Source organism: Zootermopsis nevadensis, unplaced genomic scaffold (genome assembly GCF_977971745.1).
Source record: "Zootermopsis nevadensis isolate Lab colony 2312 unplaced genomic scaffold, Znev_1.0 Znev_ptg000012l, whole genome shotgun sequence".
Classification (NCBI taxonomy): Eukaryota; Metazoa; Arthropoda; class Insecta; order Blattodea; family Termopsidae; genus Zootermopsis; species Zootermopsis nevadensis.
In genome coordinates this window covers 1,371,580-1,389,251 of record NW_028259144.1, presented here as the reverse complement: position 1 = coordinate 1,389,251, position 17,672 = coordinate 1,371,580, and the positions used below count along the sequence as shown (strand labels likewise).

Below are 17,672 nucleotides of genomic sequence, written 5' to 3'. Positions count from 1 at the left end.
TTAATGTTATGCCTTAATTGAGTAATCCTTCATACCTGAAACCTTTGCTTTTGAGTTTCAGCTTCAATGAAATTCTGAAGCTGTGGGTCAACTGAAGCAGCTGAACTCTTGTCTAAACTCATACTTTGTTGAAAATACCGTAATTTGCAAGTCACTCGCTAAACATTAAATATTATACGTGCAAACACACTGCAGCTTAGTCAGCAAGAGCAAGTAATCACAGATCATCGACGCGGTTGTTTGCCAACCTGCTGCAAAGATTATCAACAAGAAGAAAATTCCCACAGTGGAAATTTTTTTATTTTCTAGTGAAGGACTGGATACAACACGGGTGTGATTATATTCTTATCGTAAATGTTTTTTAAGATACGTTAAAATGCATACATACACATTCCATTTTCACAAAGTTCTACAAAAATTGTTTCAGGTTCATAGGTTAGGTTATATAGTTGTTGGCTAAACTGGGATACGTGGGGTGTATTTGTCGCTTTTGTTTATAAATGTCTGGATAAAAATGTCTGAGTTTTGTAAATATTCAATTATTTAGAAATAAGCACCCATAAATTAACAATACGACCGTGAATAATGTGCATTGTACATAATGTGCAGAAAAGGTGTCGTCTGTGTTTGTCAGATAGTGGCGAAAATTTGTCAATATTTGATCAACAGTTTTGTGAAGGAATTCCCTTGTCACTGAAAATTATGGTTTGTGTATCTCTAACGGTAAGTGCAGTTCAGTACAGTTTACATATTAAGTACGTGTACCTGATTTAGGCAAATTTGTTGTTGCATGGTCATACAGTATAACATCTTTGCAGGTGACACCTGAAGATTTTCTGCCTAAACTTATCTGTGCTCATTGTATGAATTTGGTCAGTCGATTTTACGAGTTCAGAGAGACGTGTATGAACACACACATGACATTGATGCAGTGCACAGCCAGTAAGGACAATTCACAAATTACATCCACATCTGAGGTCTGTATGCACAATCTTGCACGATTTTCATTAGTCACCTTACAAATGATGGTACAGAGAAGTTAGTTGCCTCTAAACATTTTTGTCAGGAGAGTTACATTTGCCAGCAATAATAGATTGTTGATGAAGACAGTAATCAGTTACTTGTGTGTTGAAGTTATTGAGTTAATGAGAATAGAATTTATTTACATTCCATAGATCCTTCATAGGCCCAAGCCAAGGCTGTAGAACACATCATAGCACAAACACAGTATGGCAGTAATTTACAGACAACTACATTATTACTGCAAAAATAATTACACAAGAAAGCATAACAACTATTGCTTACAAATATTTGTAATGGCTGGGAATTTTTTGTTGAGGTAAATTGTTCTGTAGAGTAGGAGCGAGATAAAAGCTATTCTTTTAGTTATGTGAATGTTGCTAAATGTGTGGTAGTGTATCTTCAAGATTCTAGACTTGTTGATGATTTATTTGTGGTCATAGATTCTGAATCACTTGTAGGAATCAGTTTCAGGAACAATTTTTCACATTTTGTTTCATGAAGTGTTTGCATTTTAGGTTCCAGAACAAGATGAGGAGAAAGAGACTCTGGGTATTCTTGAAGTGGCAGCAGTTCAAGGGGTGCTGCCAGAGGATGATAAAAGTGTTATTGAATTGAACTGCTTGGAAGAATTGCAGTTTGCTGATGATTCTGTGGAAACAGTGACTGTAATTTGTGGTGAGTTTCAAGAAGTCATTGATGCAGTTGACACAGGTAGTACACAGGAGGACAGTGGTGGAAACAGTGAAGAGGTGAATGTACATGATGAAGAGCAAGGCCTGATACTACATATATCATCAAGTAAAGAATCAAATGGTATGTCCACAGTCAAGAAAGAAGGAACAGACAGTGACAGACTGTTGGAAATTGGCACAGACCTTGAGGTGGGTTGCCTTGTGGAGTTAGAGAAACTGTCTGGGACAACATACACTCTGAAACCTTTTAAAAGTGAAGGACCTGATCAGTTGACGTCTGCAATGTCAGGTCTGCGGCGACGATACAAGTGCACAGGATGCATCAGGGTGTTCTCTACACTCAGTTCTCTGGACAAACACTGGGACACCTGTCAGCAAGAAGCGAACACTAAACGTGAACAGGAGCCAGGTGATGTAGATGCAACTAAGGAAGTACAAGAGCCAGATGTGAAAATTGAAGAGTGCTCAGAATCTGAAAAGTCATCTCAGAAACAAAAACGTGTTCGGTGGGGAGCGGCAAGGAAGTATCCCTGTTCAACATGTGGTAAGGTGTTCAAGATACCAGCAATGTTACGCAATCATGAGCGAGTTCACACAGGTGAACGACCATTCCTTTGTAGTTTGTGTTCACGCTCGTTCACGCAGATGTATGCCCTTCGTAACCATGAGCAACAGCACCGTGGAGAGTCTCCCTACCGATGTGAACAGTGTGGTAAGGGATTCTTCCGGCCTTCTGACCTTGAGAAACACACACGATCACACACTGGTGAACGCCCATTCATGTGTTCTGTTTGTTCCAAGGCTTTTCATCAGCTGAGTGGACTTGTGGTGCATGAACGAATACATACAGGTGAACGTCCTTATACTTGTTCCTTCTGTTCTATGTCATTTAACCAGTGGGCAAACAAGCAACGGCATGAAAAGACACATGCAGGGGGATCTAAGCCCTATTCCTGTGATGTGTGTCATAGGAAGTTTTCTGAACGGACAGAGATGGAGCTCCATCGTGCGGGGCATGGTGGTGGGCGTCCACGTGCTTGCCAGTATTGCTCAAAGTCATTCAGGAAGCCATCAGAATTGAGAGACCATCTGCGACGAATTCACACCAATGAACGTCCATATCACTGTGAGCTGTGTTCCAAGGCATTCTTTGTGGCACATGAACTGAAGCAGCACTTAATGGTGCATACAGGGGAACGGCCATTCACATGTTCATTCTGTCCGCAGACATTTACACAGAAAGGAAATCTGAAGAGGCATCTTGAACGACACCATCAAGGTGAGGCGGTGGATCAAGATGAGGCAACTCTCATAGTAGAAGAGGTTGATATTGATGACATGCAGCTTGCTGTGGTGGAAGCATCAGAATAGTGGGACCCTCCTGTCAGTAAATGAAGGTTATGAGAAGAGAAGGAACTATGCTATTAAGCAATTAATTGAATTGATATTACAGCATATGAGTACTACTCATAGAGTAGTTTATGTTTGAAACAGTCTAAAGCTTATTTCCTGCATTAATTAGAAATATTTACAAATATTGAACACATGCAGTAGTGTAAAGACTGCTTGAACACTGAGAAACACGAGAAAGAACGTGATAAAGACACTGCCAATAAGTAGCATGTTAGATGAAAAGCCGGTTTGATGAAGACCCCAAGATGAAACAGTATTCAACTGAGAACCCTAACCATACACTAAAATGTAGCTTTATTCCTCAGTGCTCAGGTTGGCCTGAAACTAATGTATCGGAAAGAAATTGTGTAAGTCACATTGGACTGTAAAAATAGGGGTTACTGTTTGAAATCAGATGGATCGTATTGTTTTAGTTTGTTAGCTGTTAAGAAGGTGCTCACAATTTTTTTTTCTCCTGCCTACATACTGCATCTCTGTTTCAGGTATGGCTTAATTTTTTGTATTTTATCTTATTCTCTCTTGTGAAAAGTGAAAAATTTAAAAGCAATGTTTTGATACAGTTATTCTTGCATTAAAATGTTATTCTTGTTTGGATATCAAATGTTTCATTCCTGTTTGTGGTTTGAAGCTGATGTGTTTGGCAATGTTGAATTTCCATACATTAATATAAACAAATACATAAGATTGCTTTGTAATTTACTGCTTTGTGTATATGAATGTAAGATGACAAATCCAAGAGAAACCAAAAGAAATAATAAGTTTAAGAGTAAATTCAGAATGATAAAAGTTGCAAAAAATTGATTCGTGAATGGGTGTCTATGCCTGCTTTCATGGACAGTAAATTTTTGTGTAACTGTTAGATTGATGTGTGTGAATTTGTCTTCTCAGTGTTGTGCACTAAGAACCCCCCCCCCCCCCCAATACTTTTGGAAATTATACATTATTTTAATGTTTAAAGTGGCTAAATGATGTAGACAGTGAGTTAGTAAGATAAGGAATTAGTTTGTGGATGTTTAGTGCTGGAGCTGATATCTTAAAAGGAATGCAGGGTAGGCAGTTTAAGATTTTGAGTGTCATTGCTGCTTAAGTAAGAGAAGGTACTCGACTGAGATGAGAGACTGAATTTGACTCAAAAAATGACACTGGTTTGTATGAGTTATTGTTGGGTACAACACATCAAGTTAGCATAAGGATTAAGTAAGGCAGATAAAGTGAACTGGGTTAGATGCAATTATTAAGAGGAATCAAGTGGAAGCTTGCAAAATGATGGCAGGTTATAGAGTATTTTTTATATTCTTGGAAGTTGTGCAGATATTATGTAAATAAAAAGGTTATTGCAATTAAGAACAAAGAAAAGTATTACAAAACTGTGTTTTAGAGTTAAACATTTTATCGTCCTATTTTCTTCCGATTGAGCGTTCATATGCAATTTGTATTTTTTAAAAGATATAAGTTTTTGGCTTAATATGATACTTTTTCGACGTAAAAACGTCTATACGGAAGGGTCATTCGGCAAAAAAGTGAAACGAAAACGTGTAAGATCCATATCAACAATGTGTAAATATGGACCGACAAGACTAGATAATTTTGTGCTGGTGTAAACGTTTTAGAATATCACAAGTACTTATCTTATATAAGAATTATTACATTATATTACAGAGACGTATTAACGTCAGATTCTCCGGAACCGTGGTTGCACTGTCAACTTTTTTTTAGTTTGGCATTAGTGTAGATGCTCTAAATTCCGGCAGGGCTGAAAACATAAACCAAAATACAGGAAATACGTGTGGCGTAAATTTCCAGCGGATCGAATTTTGAAAATCCGTGCTGCTAAATATTAACACATGCAGTAATTTCGTAATGAAAGGGATAGTACCTTTATAATCTTTTACTTTTATACATCAGTAATCTATTTTGTCAGGTTCCTGTAAAATGCACTTGGAAGATTATCTTGTCAAGGTAAGATGAATAAAAAATGCAGCTGTTTTTCTTTGTTAAAAAGGTGAGTATTACAATATGATGACCGTGTATATGAGGTCTTTAACACATATCTAGATGATCCTCTATACTAGAAAATTGTGTATGCTTAATCCAACATAACCTCTCCCGAACTGAATTTATCTGTCAGTGGAATTCAAACATTTACTTACACGGGAGAAAACGTTCAAAATTATTCGTTTTCACTTTGCTGTTTTACATATACTGGAACATCTGTGCAACATGATGACTGTTTACTTGAGCATTTTTAGATCAGAACCATTTGACATTGTCCATCAAGACTTGTCACAAAATTTGTGTTCTCCAGATGTTTCCAATAAACTCATGTTGGCTGTGGTTTTCTGGGTTGTTGTACCATGATTAATAGACCAATCCCCCTGGCCTGATGTTTCTCTTAAGCTTCTATAAACCATCCACTACCTAACACGCCTCACGCGAGTCTTTAGAAACGAAGCAGGATGAAGATGACTGTCTTTTGGGTTATTGCACCGTGTAGTGTGGTAGAAGTTTACCAACGTTTCAGAGGGCCTTACAGCCTCCAGACTACGCAGCGCAACATCCCAGAAGACAGCTATCTTCAGACTCAATGTTGTGAAAGCCTCAAATCTTACTTGGGAAGCAGGATATTCCTGCAAAATGTTGGAATACAGCCAAAATAACACATGACACAAGAATCCAGACCATAATCAGTATTTGTATTATGATGTGTTCCACATCCTTGGCTTGTACTATGAAGAAGGGCTTGTGAAATGTAAATACATGAATTCAAAATATTTTACATTTGATAGGCACCACCAACAGTGTATTATATACCAGATTTTATAACACTGGATGAGGAGAAACGGATAATTGAACATGTCAACTCGGCCCCGAAGCCAAAATGGACACAGCTTTCACATCGTCGATTGCAGAACTGGGGAGGAATTCCTCATCCAAAGGGCATGATAGCAGAAAAGTTACCTGAGGTAATGCACTCATTTCTTGACGTTAACTGCAGAGATTATGTCAAGATAAATAGAAGGAATTTTCATTTTTAATTATGTAATGATGCTGTCAGTGGCTCAGGCTGACGGCCTATAGCACTGAATAATGGGGTAATTAATGAACAATGAATTATTGGAAATGACATGGAAATAAGTGGTCATGGCATAAATCATGGTACTATTCTGGCATGTCTAGAGGGACTGAGGAAAACCTCAAAAAACCTCGGGCAGGATATCTGGTCTCTGGTTGGAGGTTAGAACATTGGACATGATGATGGTGGGTAACTCTTAGGCATGACCAGTGATTCTTTTATAGAAAGAAAAATGTCACTACTCAGATATGAGAGTAAATTTCTAATGTAATATAAATTAGTGACTAGGGGCAAATAAAAAAGGCCTACATATTTCATACTCCCTTATTTCTTTTATTCTTAGTGACTTGTTTTAAATTTAATTCTTATTTTATGAAACAGAACTCAAAAATTGTACAGTTGTCTACCGCCAAAAAAGTCCCTGACTATTAAACAGCTGTAGCCACTTCAGATACTAATCTTACTGCCTTCTCATATTGTCACGCTACGCAAATTTCATTAAGCGAATACGACTAAAATACGGCCCAATCGTCAAAGAAAAGATGGTACAATTCCTCTTTTGTCTTATTTGTTAAATAAAAATCTACGGAGCTCAGTGGAGCACATACTGTAATTTCTCCTTAAATATTATATAACCTCATCATTTGGTACAGCATCAGTAAAATATGAATGGACTGATGCTTGCTGTTTGCGAGCTTTCTTCAGATTGGTATTTGAACTAAATGGTTTTCTTTCTCTCTGCAGTGGCTGTTGGTGTTTACGGACAAGATCGGCAAGCTCGGTTTGTTTGGCGGGAAACAGCCAAATCATGTCTTAGTGAACGAGTACTTGCCCGGTCAAGGCATCATGGTAAGTTAGTCGTGCATACCACGTGTTTAGAGGTAAAACTGATAAAGCAGCTGAGAAACTATACAAAAATACATAAAAGGAGCTTAACAATTATTACTCAAATGTAGTAAGATAAAAAAAATCATATAAAAGTTTCAAAATTCTAGGTCAAGAGACCGTCTGGATGAGCTAAGCACATAATTTTAGTTGAAGACTTGAACGAAGAAACAACTTGGGAGATCTTGGTATAGATGGGAGGATAATATAAAATGGACCTTAAGAAATGGTAAAGTAATGATGTCCTACTACACACTACGGAGGGGCACATGGGAGTGAGTGGTCAGCATCACGCCCATGCTGTGTGCTTTACCCCCAGGAGAAAGGACCCCTGATACCTGTTTGGATAGGAAGCTCGGTGGGCCCCTCAGCTGGTCTGGATACACAGGGTAGAATAAAAATACAGTGTCTAGTATCAAACTCATTTGAACATGGTAATGAACCCTAGAGTCCCCAAGAGCTATGTTGGCGGTAGCGTAGCTACTGGTAGGGCCTCCCTAGCCAGATTGGTCGAGGGGAAGAGGTCAGACTAAGATAGGTACCCTGGTCCTCCAGGTTGGGGGTTGGTTGCAAGGCTAACAACCTTGCGCCGTAAAGAGGAAGATGTTTCGAAACCTCAATCGAAGCCTCGGACAGACGGACCTAACAGAAGAGGAGAATTGAGGAGGCCATGGACCGAATACGGACCGGAGAGCCATAGAAGAAGAAGAAGAATGAACCTTAGAGTTCCATAAAAGGTAGAAAATGTCTTAAGATGGTTGTCTTCTGGGTTGTTGCACTGTGTAGTGTGGTAGAAGTTCACCCTGATGATGGAGGCAGCAACATATGTAAACTTGTACCAGACTACAAGGCGCAACAACAACCCAGAAGACAGCCGTCTTAAGACTTACCGCCATTAAAACCTCAGATCCTACTTAGAAAATGTCTTCAGCAGCTGAAAAAGTAAGATGGAGTCAAGCCACTTAAATTGCAGCAAAGATCTCGTGCGCTCCAGAGTTCTTAGCAGGAATTGAACACTGGCCATCCAGCTTCTAACCACTTTATTGACTGATCTATTCTGGTTTATGTCAGAGTAACCACTTCCGTGTTCTATTGCAGCCGCATCTGGATGGACCACTGTTTTATCCAACTGTGACTACCATCAGCTGTGGATCTCACGCTGTGCTGAACTTCTACGTCCCTTGCCAGTCAGACAGAGTGGATATGCAATCAGCGGTGAGTTTCTCACGTTGTGAACCAAGATTTTACTGAAGACGACTGTCGTCTTCTGCGACGTTGCACATTTCAGAGGTGCTTGCTGCTTCCATCATTAGGGCGATCTTTGCCCTGCACCCATCTTTTATGTAGGAAAATTTCACTTTTTATGATCAACATGTCAGAAAACATTTATAATACTTTTAAAAAAAATTTAGTTTATATAATTTTGAGCCATACGATTTCAACACCAAAGGCTTTAATATTTTTTGAAGTTGTTTGAGAGACAGTCTCCCACTTTGGGGGTTACATTTTTTTATAATTTCAATCGAAGTAAAGAATTAATCGAATGAATTAACTACACCACTCTCCCCACAATGTATTGGCAGGTGGCTATTTCATCAGCAGGTGTATCAACCCTGAAGAGGGAGGTGATACATCCTCACAAACACTTTTAATTGACATCTTTACCACCGTGAGCAGTTTAAATCGCAGGTGAACCATATTCTAAAATGGAACGTTCCCTGTTGCAGGACGATTTGAGGGTGGCATCGCTGCTACTGGAAAGGCGCAGTTTGGTGGTGTTGGAGGATGACATGTACGTCGGATACCTGCACGGCATCGCGGAGGTGGAGAATGACATCGTGAACGGTTCAGAGGCAAACCTGGAACTGTGTAGTGGCCGGTACGCAAGCGGCGCAGAGCTACAACGGACCGCGCGCATCTCGCTCACTGTGCGCCATGTCCCGCGCACTACCAAACTGTGTATACAAGTGGGCAGATGATGTAGAATGCCACGCCTACTGTCACCTTGTGAAAAAAGTTGTGAGGTGCGGACGTCTGTGCTCGACGGCCACGGAGACTGTCCGACACGGTGTTGCTCCGGCAAATAATTCTTTTTGGTAGAAACCATAGCAAAATGTTCCCTTAGTTATTCTGACGTGACGTCACCCAATGAAACCAAAGAGGACAGCAGCACTGTAAGATCAGAAAATGTCTTAGGACGGAGATTAAAAAGAGCACTGGCCCTGAACACCATTAATAAACGGAGTTATTATATGTTTTCAGACATTAATAATTAAGATTAGGATGAAACTGGATTAATATCTGTAGTCATTATTCGATGAATAAAGAACCTTCTAATGGAAATGCAGATTTATAATAACTCATTTGAAAATGTTTGAAGAAGAGAAATGTGATTCGTGATTAAATTTGGAAATTCTTTTGGCAAGAAGAAAAATTTTGTCTTCGTGGCAGAGGACGCTGAACTTGGTGAGATCTCACGTTCTTATGGTGGCAAGTATGAAGATGGCTTTTCTTTTAGTTAATTCACCGTGCACCATTTCAGAGGTGCTTGCTGCCTCCATCACCATCGTCCTGAGTACGCCTCCCGGTCAGGTTGGTCCCTATGGCTCAGGAACGAAGCGCAGTAGAAGAACGACCCCCAAGGCAAGTTTTGTTTGCTCGGATGAGGAGAGTACAGGAACAGAGCCCACAACCACGAAAAATCTGTCGTGGGTTCGAGTCCCGGTGAATTTTTTTTTTTTTTTTTTGCTTTTACCTAAAACCTGAGCCCCGGTGGAAATTGACGTGAATGCAGAAGAAAACTGGTAACTTGAAACAGATGATAAAACGCTTGGAAATCAAGTTAACTCATGCTTTAGGAATATCTCGTTCAAACGACCCAGATTCTATAATGTATGCACTATATCGCGATAAACTTGAACTGCGAGCAAATTATATTTTAGCTACTCGAAGCTTATACAGTGCTCCATCTGTCAAGAATTCATCTATTGCCCCTTCATCTTATTTATTATTTATTTAGTGTTCTGTCTGACGACAGGTCCATATGAACAGGATCCTTCCATCCTTTTCTCGGACTGGGACCTGTTCATATACGTTCTTGGCAGATGATCCAGAAGTGGTTTGCCATTGCCTTCTTCTGTGTGTGAATGGAGTAATTGTTGGGATGCCACGGAGGAAAACTCCGTGTTGCCTAGACCACGGCCTTGCCCAACACAAGTTATAAATTCGGGCACCCGAGACCCCAGGATTACAAGGCCAGTGTTCTAACCGCTAGACCACCGTGGCTCTATCGAGCCAGAATCTAAACTGTGTGACCTGAACAATATTAATACATTTTTGAACGCAAATCAACTTACGTAAATATTTTACGAAAAATGGGTTTGGACAGTTAATGTTAAAAACTCGACCTACAATAAACCGCTACATCGACTCCTGACTTCGAAATGATAATACCTACTTTCTAATACATATTCTCCCTAGGAAAGTAAGCGCGATAAAAGAACATCGCCGGGACAAAAGTTGTTTGTTTACAGGAACGAAAATTTGTCCTGGACTCTAGTTCCTGTGATAATGCTTTTGTAGTTCGGAAACTAAGTGTGATGGATAAATGACGCCTGGCAGAAATTCTTCATCTCGGCGTGAAGATTGCAGGAACAGGGTTCACGAACCCAGGGTAACATTGACTTGACACAAAAATGGAAAGGACGAGGACCACAGGAACTGTACGTTCCACATCCCCCACAAATTGATTGTGAATTCCAATTGGAATTTGGAGATTTCATTTCTACTATTCGTTTTCTGCTATTAAGATATTACTTAGAGAGTTAAAATCGCATTTGCCAACTTCGGCTTTTCAGACAGGGCTCGGTTTCTTAAATCCATTATTCCCCCACGCGCCGAATTATGGGAGAATTATACAGCAGCTTTAATCCTCTTTTGGAAAAAGTCTCGTTTTCAACCCAAAACACTGTCGCACAAGCCACTTGCATTGTCCAGGTGGCAGTGATAAAGCACCAACAACGTCTTTATTACCTAATTTTCTATTATTCTACAGTCCTTTGTGATCGTGTTATTTTTCCCCATTCACGGAAAGGAATTCCCTACAAGCGACAGTTTAATCCGATCAGCGTAGCATACGACGTCGCGTCAGATATTTGCACTCAACAGACAGGCAGCTGTTTGCAGTTGTACTGCGTTCCAGCGTTTTTGGGCGCTGAACTTTGTGAATTGGAACCTCGGAGCGAGTCACTTACCAGAAGTTTTCTGGAAGGAATGGCGGCAGGCCGCGTACAGTACACTCAAAACAAAGTATCACGAAGGTATATAACATAGACAAGTAGATTTCACTACAGATCACTAGAAAAATTAACGCTGCAGAGAGTATTAGATAATTTATCTTCTTCACAACTCTTAGGTCCTCTCCCAATTATTCCACGCCTCAAAGACCATCGCTTTCTGACATCACTCGATTCATCATTACCGCTGCTGTTGTCCACTCCATTGTCTTCAATTATATATATATATTAAATCTATTAGTGACAAAGCGGGACTAGGCGTGACGTACTATAACGGCGTGACGAGATGTGGCCATAAGTGCCCAAACATGATGAAGATTTTCAAAACGTTACCTAATATAACAAAATCCACTAAACAAACTTAACCTAACCTAACCTATCCTAACCTAACATATCCTGTCCTAACTTCATCTAACTTGTATCTTATATGCGTCATGTTTGTGTTTGATTAAATATATATATATATATATATATAAATGTTTTAATATTATATAATTTTTACAACACCAATAAACTTAAAACGTTTGTGTATAGACTGTACAAAATAAATATATTCATCTAACTTGTTGCAAAGTAGCGAAAACTAACCGAGACGTTTGTAACATAACGTAAGCGTGCATAAACTTGACTTAGTGACCACGCGTGCACAAGCGTGACTAAACGTGACCTGCGTTCACGTCGTCACAAAGGAAAATCAAATGTGACAAAGATTTACAAAGCGTGAGTAGGCGTGACGAGAGGTCACCATAAGTGTTATAATACGACGAAGATTTGAAATTTGTGTCTAATAGTGACCAAGCGTGCCTCAAGCGTGACTAAGCGAGACCTACATTCACGTCGTGACAAAGGATCAGCAAATGTGTCGAAACGTGACAAAGATTTAAATGTGTGTCTAAACGTGCTCAAGAGTGACATGGCGTGACTAGGCGTGACGAATTGTGGCCATAAGTGTCATAAGTCACAAAAATATTGAGGCTTCCACACTGGTACACTGACAGAGACTGTACTGACCGACGGAAACTCCTTCCTTCCTTCAGTGAGTGGTCCGCATACTGGGCACTCCCTACCAGGTCAGCGGCCATAATCGGTGGATCTAGTTCTTAGTTCCAGGATTTACCACCAGAAACTGCCACTAACGAATTGCGATCCATGTAAAGAATACTTGAAGCATGGCTACGTGCTATGGGAAGAACGGAACGAGAGAAGGAACATCGCCCCCCAAAAAGGTGTTGCGGTAACGGATTTACAATAGCCACAAGCGTCTATGGTCTTGCTCGCTCGTTCGCAAGGAAATAAGAATTTGACGCCGAATTAAAGAAGGCCATGGCGACAGGGAAACAGGTCTGGCGTGACGCATTGTTTGCTTCCCTCTAAAGGCCAATAAAACTAATAAAGAACAGCGTGACAGGAGCAGCACCTGGCGGTCGACATTATTACCATGGAAACACGCCTAGCGGCTACAATTGAAGGGAGATGAATGCTCTGCTTGTGCAGAGAGACTGGACGCCGCTGTGTCTCGTTTCGTTAATATTTTCACAATTTTAAAATACTTTTGTATGGCGGACAAGGCTCTGAAAGATGAGGATTATTTTAATTTTATTATTATTTGTATTTATTTTATCTTCCTGTGATGACCCCGTAATTGGCCTGGCACGTTAAAATATAAATAGGTGAATGTAACTATTTGCATTGCTGTTACTTCTGCAACAGTTAATCGTCTGGAACAGTAGTTAAACATATCTTAAGTCCATCACGTGTTCCAGCAATTAATTTCTTTTCTTTTTTCCTTTCTTAATCTCTTTCTGTTTTCATACAAGTCAAAAGTCTTCTACCTCCCTCTGGGTTTATTTTTACTTGTTAATTAATTCGTAATTATCCGAGAATATTTTCATTAAACCTGACATTCTGAGAACCAGATGGTAAAGAATTGCAGATATAGTCCGGGAAGAGACAGGTTAGCTCCGCAAATAGAACGCTGGCCTTGTAATCCTGGGGTCTCGGGTTCGATTCCCGGCGGTGCCCGAATTTATAACTTGTGTTGGGCAAGGCCGTGGTCTAGGCAACACGGAGTTTTCCTCCGTGGCATCCCAACAATTACTCCATTCACACACAGAAGAAGGCAATGGCAAACTACTTCTGGATCATCTGCCAAGAACGTATATGAACAGGTCCCAGTCCGAGAAAAGGATGGAAGGATCCTGTTCATATGGACCTGTCGTCAGACAGAACACTAAATAATAATAAGATGAGGTGGTCTAGCGGTTAGAACGCTGGCCTTGTAATCCTGGGGTCTCGGGTTCGATTCCCAGCGGTGCCCGAATTTATAACTTGTGTTGGGCAAGGCCGTGGTCTAGGCAACACGGAGTTTTCCTCCGTGGCATCCCAACAATTACTCCATTCACACACAGAAGAAGGCAATGGCAAACCACTTCTGGATCATCTGCCAAGAACGTATATGAACAGGTCCCAGTCCGAGAAAAGGATGGAAGGATCCTGTTCATATGGACCTGTCGTCAGACAGAACACTAAATAATAGTAATCTCCTCCTTAGCATGCGGTAGGTCCTGTGTCCGGTAGATCGGCTATCCCCCAGGAAGAATCGCTTCCTTCCATAAACTTCCCAATTCGTTGCTTATTAATCACTCCATCATTCGACGCTTTGGGCTATGCAGGCAATGTCATTGAGATCGTCGTTATGTAAAGCACAGATCAATAAAGATCGTCCTGTAAACTTACGCGTTTGAAACGCCATATTTATTTATTATTGTTATTATTATCATATTCGCAGAAATAATATCAATAAAAGTCTCGCAGTTCCTTTGCCGCGTCGATGGCCCAAGTTTGTCAGGGCCGACTCACAGCGAACAGTCCATATAATAAATAGTCGGTCTCATCTTCTCATCGGCTCTCGAGCGTGAAATGCGTTTCGAGTGTTATTAACATAACAATTGGCTGCTAGATGGCAACAGTAGTGACGATGTGACTTCTACCTTCTTTTATTCACATCGGACTCTCCAGCGAGTGTCATCTGCCTTTTGTTGCCGTCCTCCCACTTCTATTTATTATCTTCTCTGCCTCGACTCAAGTAAGTCGCATAGAGGAGGCCATGCCAATGCTTTTAGGGCTCATTCATGTGTTTCCTCGCATCTGCCACTGGTTGTTATGGAAACCTACGTATTCTTGTAAATATATTGTACAAGTAATATTGCGAGTTTACCTATAAATAAAATAATGGGGCAAGTATAAATATGTAAGATGAAAAATGTAGCTCGTACGGAGTGGGGATATTTTCGTCTGAAAATGTTTCACAAACATAATTAACGATTATCGTATACTGGACCAAAAGTGTCTGGTATTATATTCTATCCACAAAGTGAATATGACGTTTGCCTGCCTACTCTCCTCTAAGTTTCATCTATAAAATTACTCCGCAAATTTAGATTAAATTTGGTAATTAATACACATTAAATAATACTGTGATAATTTAATTATATAACGATACGATGTGGGCGGGGGACAGTGACGCAATTCAAGGTACACATACATCAAAATTTTAAAAAAAAAAGCAAAACTTATAAAATAGACCAACTACACGAATAGCCTACATTGATTTCGAAGTTATAAAATGTAGGGAAGGAAAATAACGTAGCCACGCTCAACTCCATGAATCAGAGTCCTTGAGGAGTTGCTAGTCGTTTAGTTAGTAAAAATATTACCAGCTTGCTTCAATTACCACATTCGTAACATTACCAATGGCCCCTATAAGAAGCCAGATATACAATCCGCGCCCACACCCTGTCTCTTAAACACCAGCTATAATGCATGACTTCAGTGCCCTGAGGAGAGGACAAAGATGGTTCCCGAAACGTCGTTTCGTCACCCTTCAACCACCTGACATGACTGGTAGCCCGAGAAGAATTTATTATGAATTCTAATATTTGTTCTCAGAGTCACACAGTTTCTCAACTATTTTTAAACGTCCAGTAATTCATTAAAGCTTCTTGTGTATCTGAAACGTCTTTATTGAAGACGTGTTTAAAACTGCTTATCTTTGAACCGCTGTTGCAGAATAAATCACACCACATATTCACTTCAGCGGGCGGATGTGACGCAGTCGTCATTAACGTTCGGAGCGATTTAAATTGTAGCTTATTTCCAAAGTGTGACGTGCGTTTAATAAATTAGAATTCATTCATGGGGGATGTTTTCGTGTGCAATTTACGCGATCTGGCGGGAATCCTATTTACTGCCACTTAATTTGCCTCAGCGCGTGTCGCTATAGAAACTTGCATGCGGCCAGCACGTGTCAAGGCTGCTGACGTAACTTCCGGATGGGTAGGAAAAGAGAGAGAAAGCAGACATCCAATAAACAGATACGTTTGGAGCTGCACAAAACCAACAATAATAAAGCATCATTACGTAAGGACCGTATCATCATCATCAAAACTAGAAAACTACGAGGTTACGAAGAAATATAAATAGACGACAGCGCAACAGCTGTTCGGTTTACGCCATTTTAATTGATGTTATAGTTCTATTGGGAATCGCTTGGCGTCGCTACTTTCTCCATGAAAGCTACAATTATTATATTTTAATGTATTTATAAAATACCAGTGAAGCAGAGTTCTTATTCAGAAATCAGTAATCAAGAAGTCCCTCGTCTTTTATGGAACAAAAATGATTAATTACAGTTAAATACGGTTCGATCGATAAATTAAATAATTAAAGACGGTATGAGCTTAAGGGTGATATATAAAAGTCTAAGAGATCAAGGGAAGCAATATGTAGGCTAAATGTGGTTGAAGGCACAAATATCCAGAGGCAGGCATTACAGAAGCCGCAGAGGATAAAATGAATATGACACGGATAATAACTTAACCGAACCAATAAAGACAAAAATAATAAAATTAAAATCTAAAACTTCTTGACGATGGTGAAGAGTCAATTGAATAACAATTTTCTTGGATATTATCCATCGTCTAGTAAATATAAAACGTAAAACGACGTTTCGGAGATGGGTCTCTATCTCCGTCTTCAGGTTCCTATACAGTTGGGCCCACTAGATAGAGCTAATCCCTATCTCCGGACGGAGATAGAGTCCCATCTCCGGACGGAGATAGAGTCCCATCTCCGAAACGTCGTTTTACGTTTTATATTTACTAGACGATGGATAACATCCAAGGAAATTTTTATTCAAATAAAATTCAATGTTATCGATACGTTTCAATCAACACTCTACAAACCAAGCGTAATTAAAATCGGTTCCTCTAGAACAGATATGGACCACGGTGGTTGCACATGTTTACGAAAAAAAGTCAAATCCTTTCAGATACATGACTGACGGTAGATTGCAACAACACAATACGCTCTCACACATAAATTTTCTTTTCTTTTTTCCCCGGGCTTCGCATTTTCCGTGTAACAACAGCTTTTCCGTTGAGAGTGCTCTCGAACTTCACAGCAGTTGTTATTAATTATTTTCCAGTAAAGCAGGCAGTGATTTCACGTGGCCGTGACGAAGCCATCATGGCAGCTACTCACAGACAAATGTTTGCTAATATTTCATCGCCGATTTGTGCGGTATTCAGAGGACGCTTTACACAACGAGAGGAACTGGAGGTGGTTACATTCAGTCTATTTACTGATAAAGGGGGCCACGGCATTGAAGAGGAACAGGGCTGTACAGGGGCCCTGCCTCAGTTATTTGTAGGGTCGAGAGCATCGCTTTTCCCTTCTCAAGTTACTATCTGTCCAGCTTCATACAAAAGACTGGCTATGTTCCTGGCCGAGTTAACACGTCAACAACTTTTAAAGAGCCGAAATCTTGTAAATTATTCCAAAGTTATCGTAGATTGCAGGCAAGAAAGAATTGTATGAGTGTTGGTAATATTTGGATGGGGTTATCATGAAATGGAAATTAGCTTACAAAGAACTGGAAGACAGCTTAAAATATATAAGTGTCTTCAGCAACGAAATAGTGCATTCGATTGTGATGTGTTTGTTATCCTTGAATACAAATATTTTATAATTGAAATAAGTATGAGCAAACTCGTCATTTTTTGAAACTCACTGTGTCGTCTACATAATTTCATCTTAAGTTTTTAATCCCGTACCGGAATTAAGAAACGACTTCACAGTATCAGACAATTTGTAGTAAAAGTGCCTCTCTCGTCGAAAAAAGGCGTCGTTAAACAAATCAAATCAGAATCTCGCAGCTGCACTTCAATTAGGGGCGTATCGATTCGTCAGACACCCCTAACTGTAGGTAACCAGGCTAGGTTAGGGATGCCA

General features: G+C 40.0%; 2 protein-coding genes and 1 long non-coding RNA gene across 4 annotated transcripts; 2 read left to right on the top strand and 1 right to left on the bottom strand.

The window, feature by feature from the left end:
• The first annotated feature begins 18 nt into the window (after positions 1-18).
• Positions 19-3,823, top strand: LOC110833315 (uncharacterized). The gene is made up of 3 exons (XM_022071229.2): positions 19-723; positions 819-977; positions 1,539-3,823. The coding sequence occupies exons 1-3, from the start codon at positions 586-588 to the stop codon at positions 3,084-3,086; spliced, it is 1,845 nt and encodes a 614-aa protein (XP_021926921.1). The 5' UTR covers positions 19-585; the 3' UTR covers positions 3,087-3,823.
• On the bottom strand, positions 1,129-4,851 carry LOC147873927 (uncharacterized). Its single transcript, XR_015535013.1, has 2 exons — positions 4,776-4,851; positions 1,129-3,096 (listed from the first exon to the last, which is right to left on the bottom strand). It is a non-coding gene; the product is annotated as an uncharacterized LOC147873927 (long non-coding RNA).
• A 31-nt stretch (positions 4,852-4,882) lies between these two features.
• On the top strand, positions 4,883-9,429 carry LOC110833326 (putative RNA/DNA demethylase ALKBH6). Of its 2 annotated transcripts, none has more exons than XM_022071258.2 (5): positions 4,883-5,087; positions 5,915-6,091; positions 6,946-7,050; positions 8,185-8,301; positions 8,814-9,429. In XM_022071258.2, the coding sequence occupies exons 1-5, from the start codon at positions 5,061-5,063 to the stop codon at positions 9,063-9,065; spliced, it is 678 nt and encodes a 225-aa protein (XP_021926950.1). In that variant the 5' UTR covers positions 4,883-5,060; the 3' UTR covers positions 9,066-9,429. The 2 variants fall into 2 exon arrangements, with proteins under 2 accessions (XP_021926950.1, XP_087204412.1); XM_087348286.1 differs by having other exon boundaries at positions 5,077-5,130.
• The last annotated feature ends 8,243 nt before the right edge of the window (positions 9,430-17,672 follow it).

Excerpts from the sequence above, each read along its gene's own strand:
- LOC110833326 (XM_022071258.2), top strand. The coding sequence starts at position 5,061 with ATGCACTTGGAAGATTATCTTGTCAAG. Across the intron at positions 5,088-5,914 it reads TGGAAGATTATCTTGTCAAG|GCACCACCAACAGTGTATTA; the intron begins GTAAGATGAATA and ends TACATTTGATAG. Across the intron at positions 6,092-6,945 it reads TAGCAGAAAAGTTACCTGAG|TGGCTGTTGGTGTTTACGGA; the intron begins GTAATGCACTCA and ends TTCTCTCTGCAG.
- LOC110833315 (XM_022071229.2), top strand. The coding sequence starts at position 586 with ATGTGCATTGTACATAATGTGCAGAAAAGGTGTCGTCTGTGTTTGTCA. Across the intron at positions 724-818 it reads TGGTTTGTGTATCTCTAACG|GTGACACCTGAAGATTTTCT; the intron begins GTAAGTGCAGTT and ends ACATCTTTGCAG. Across the intron at positions 978-1,538 it reads AAATTACATCCACATCTGAG|GTTCCAGAACAAGATGAGGA; the intron begins GTCTGTATGCAC and ends TTTGCATTTTAG.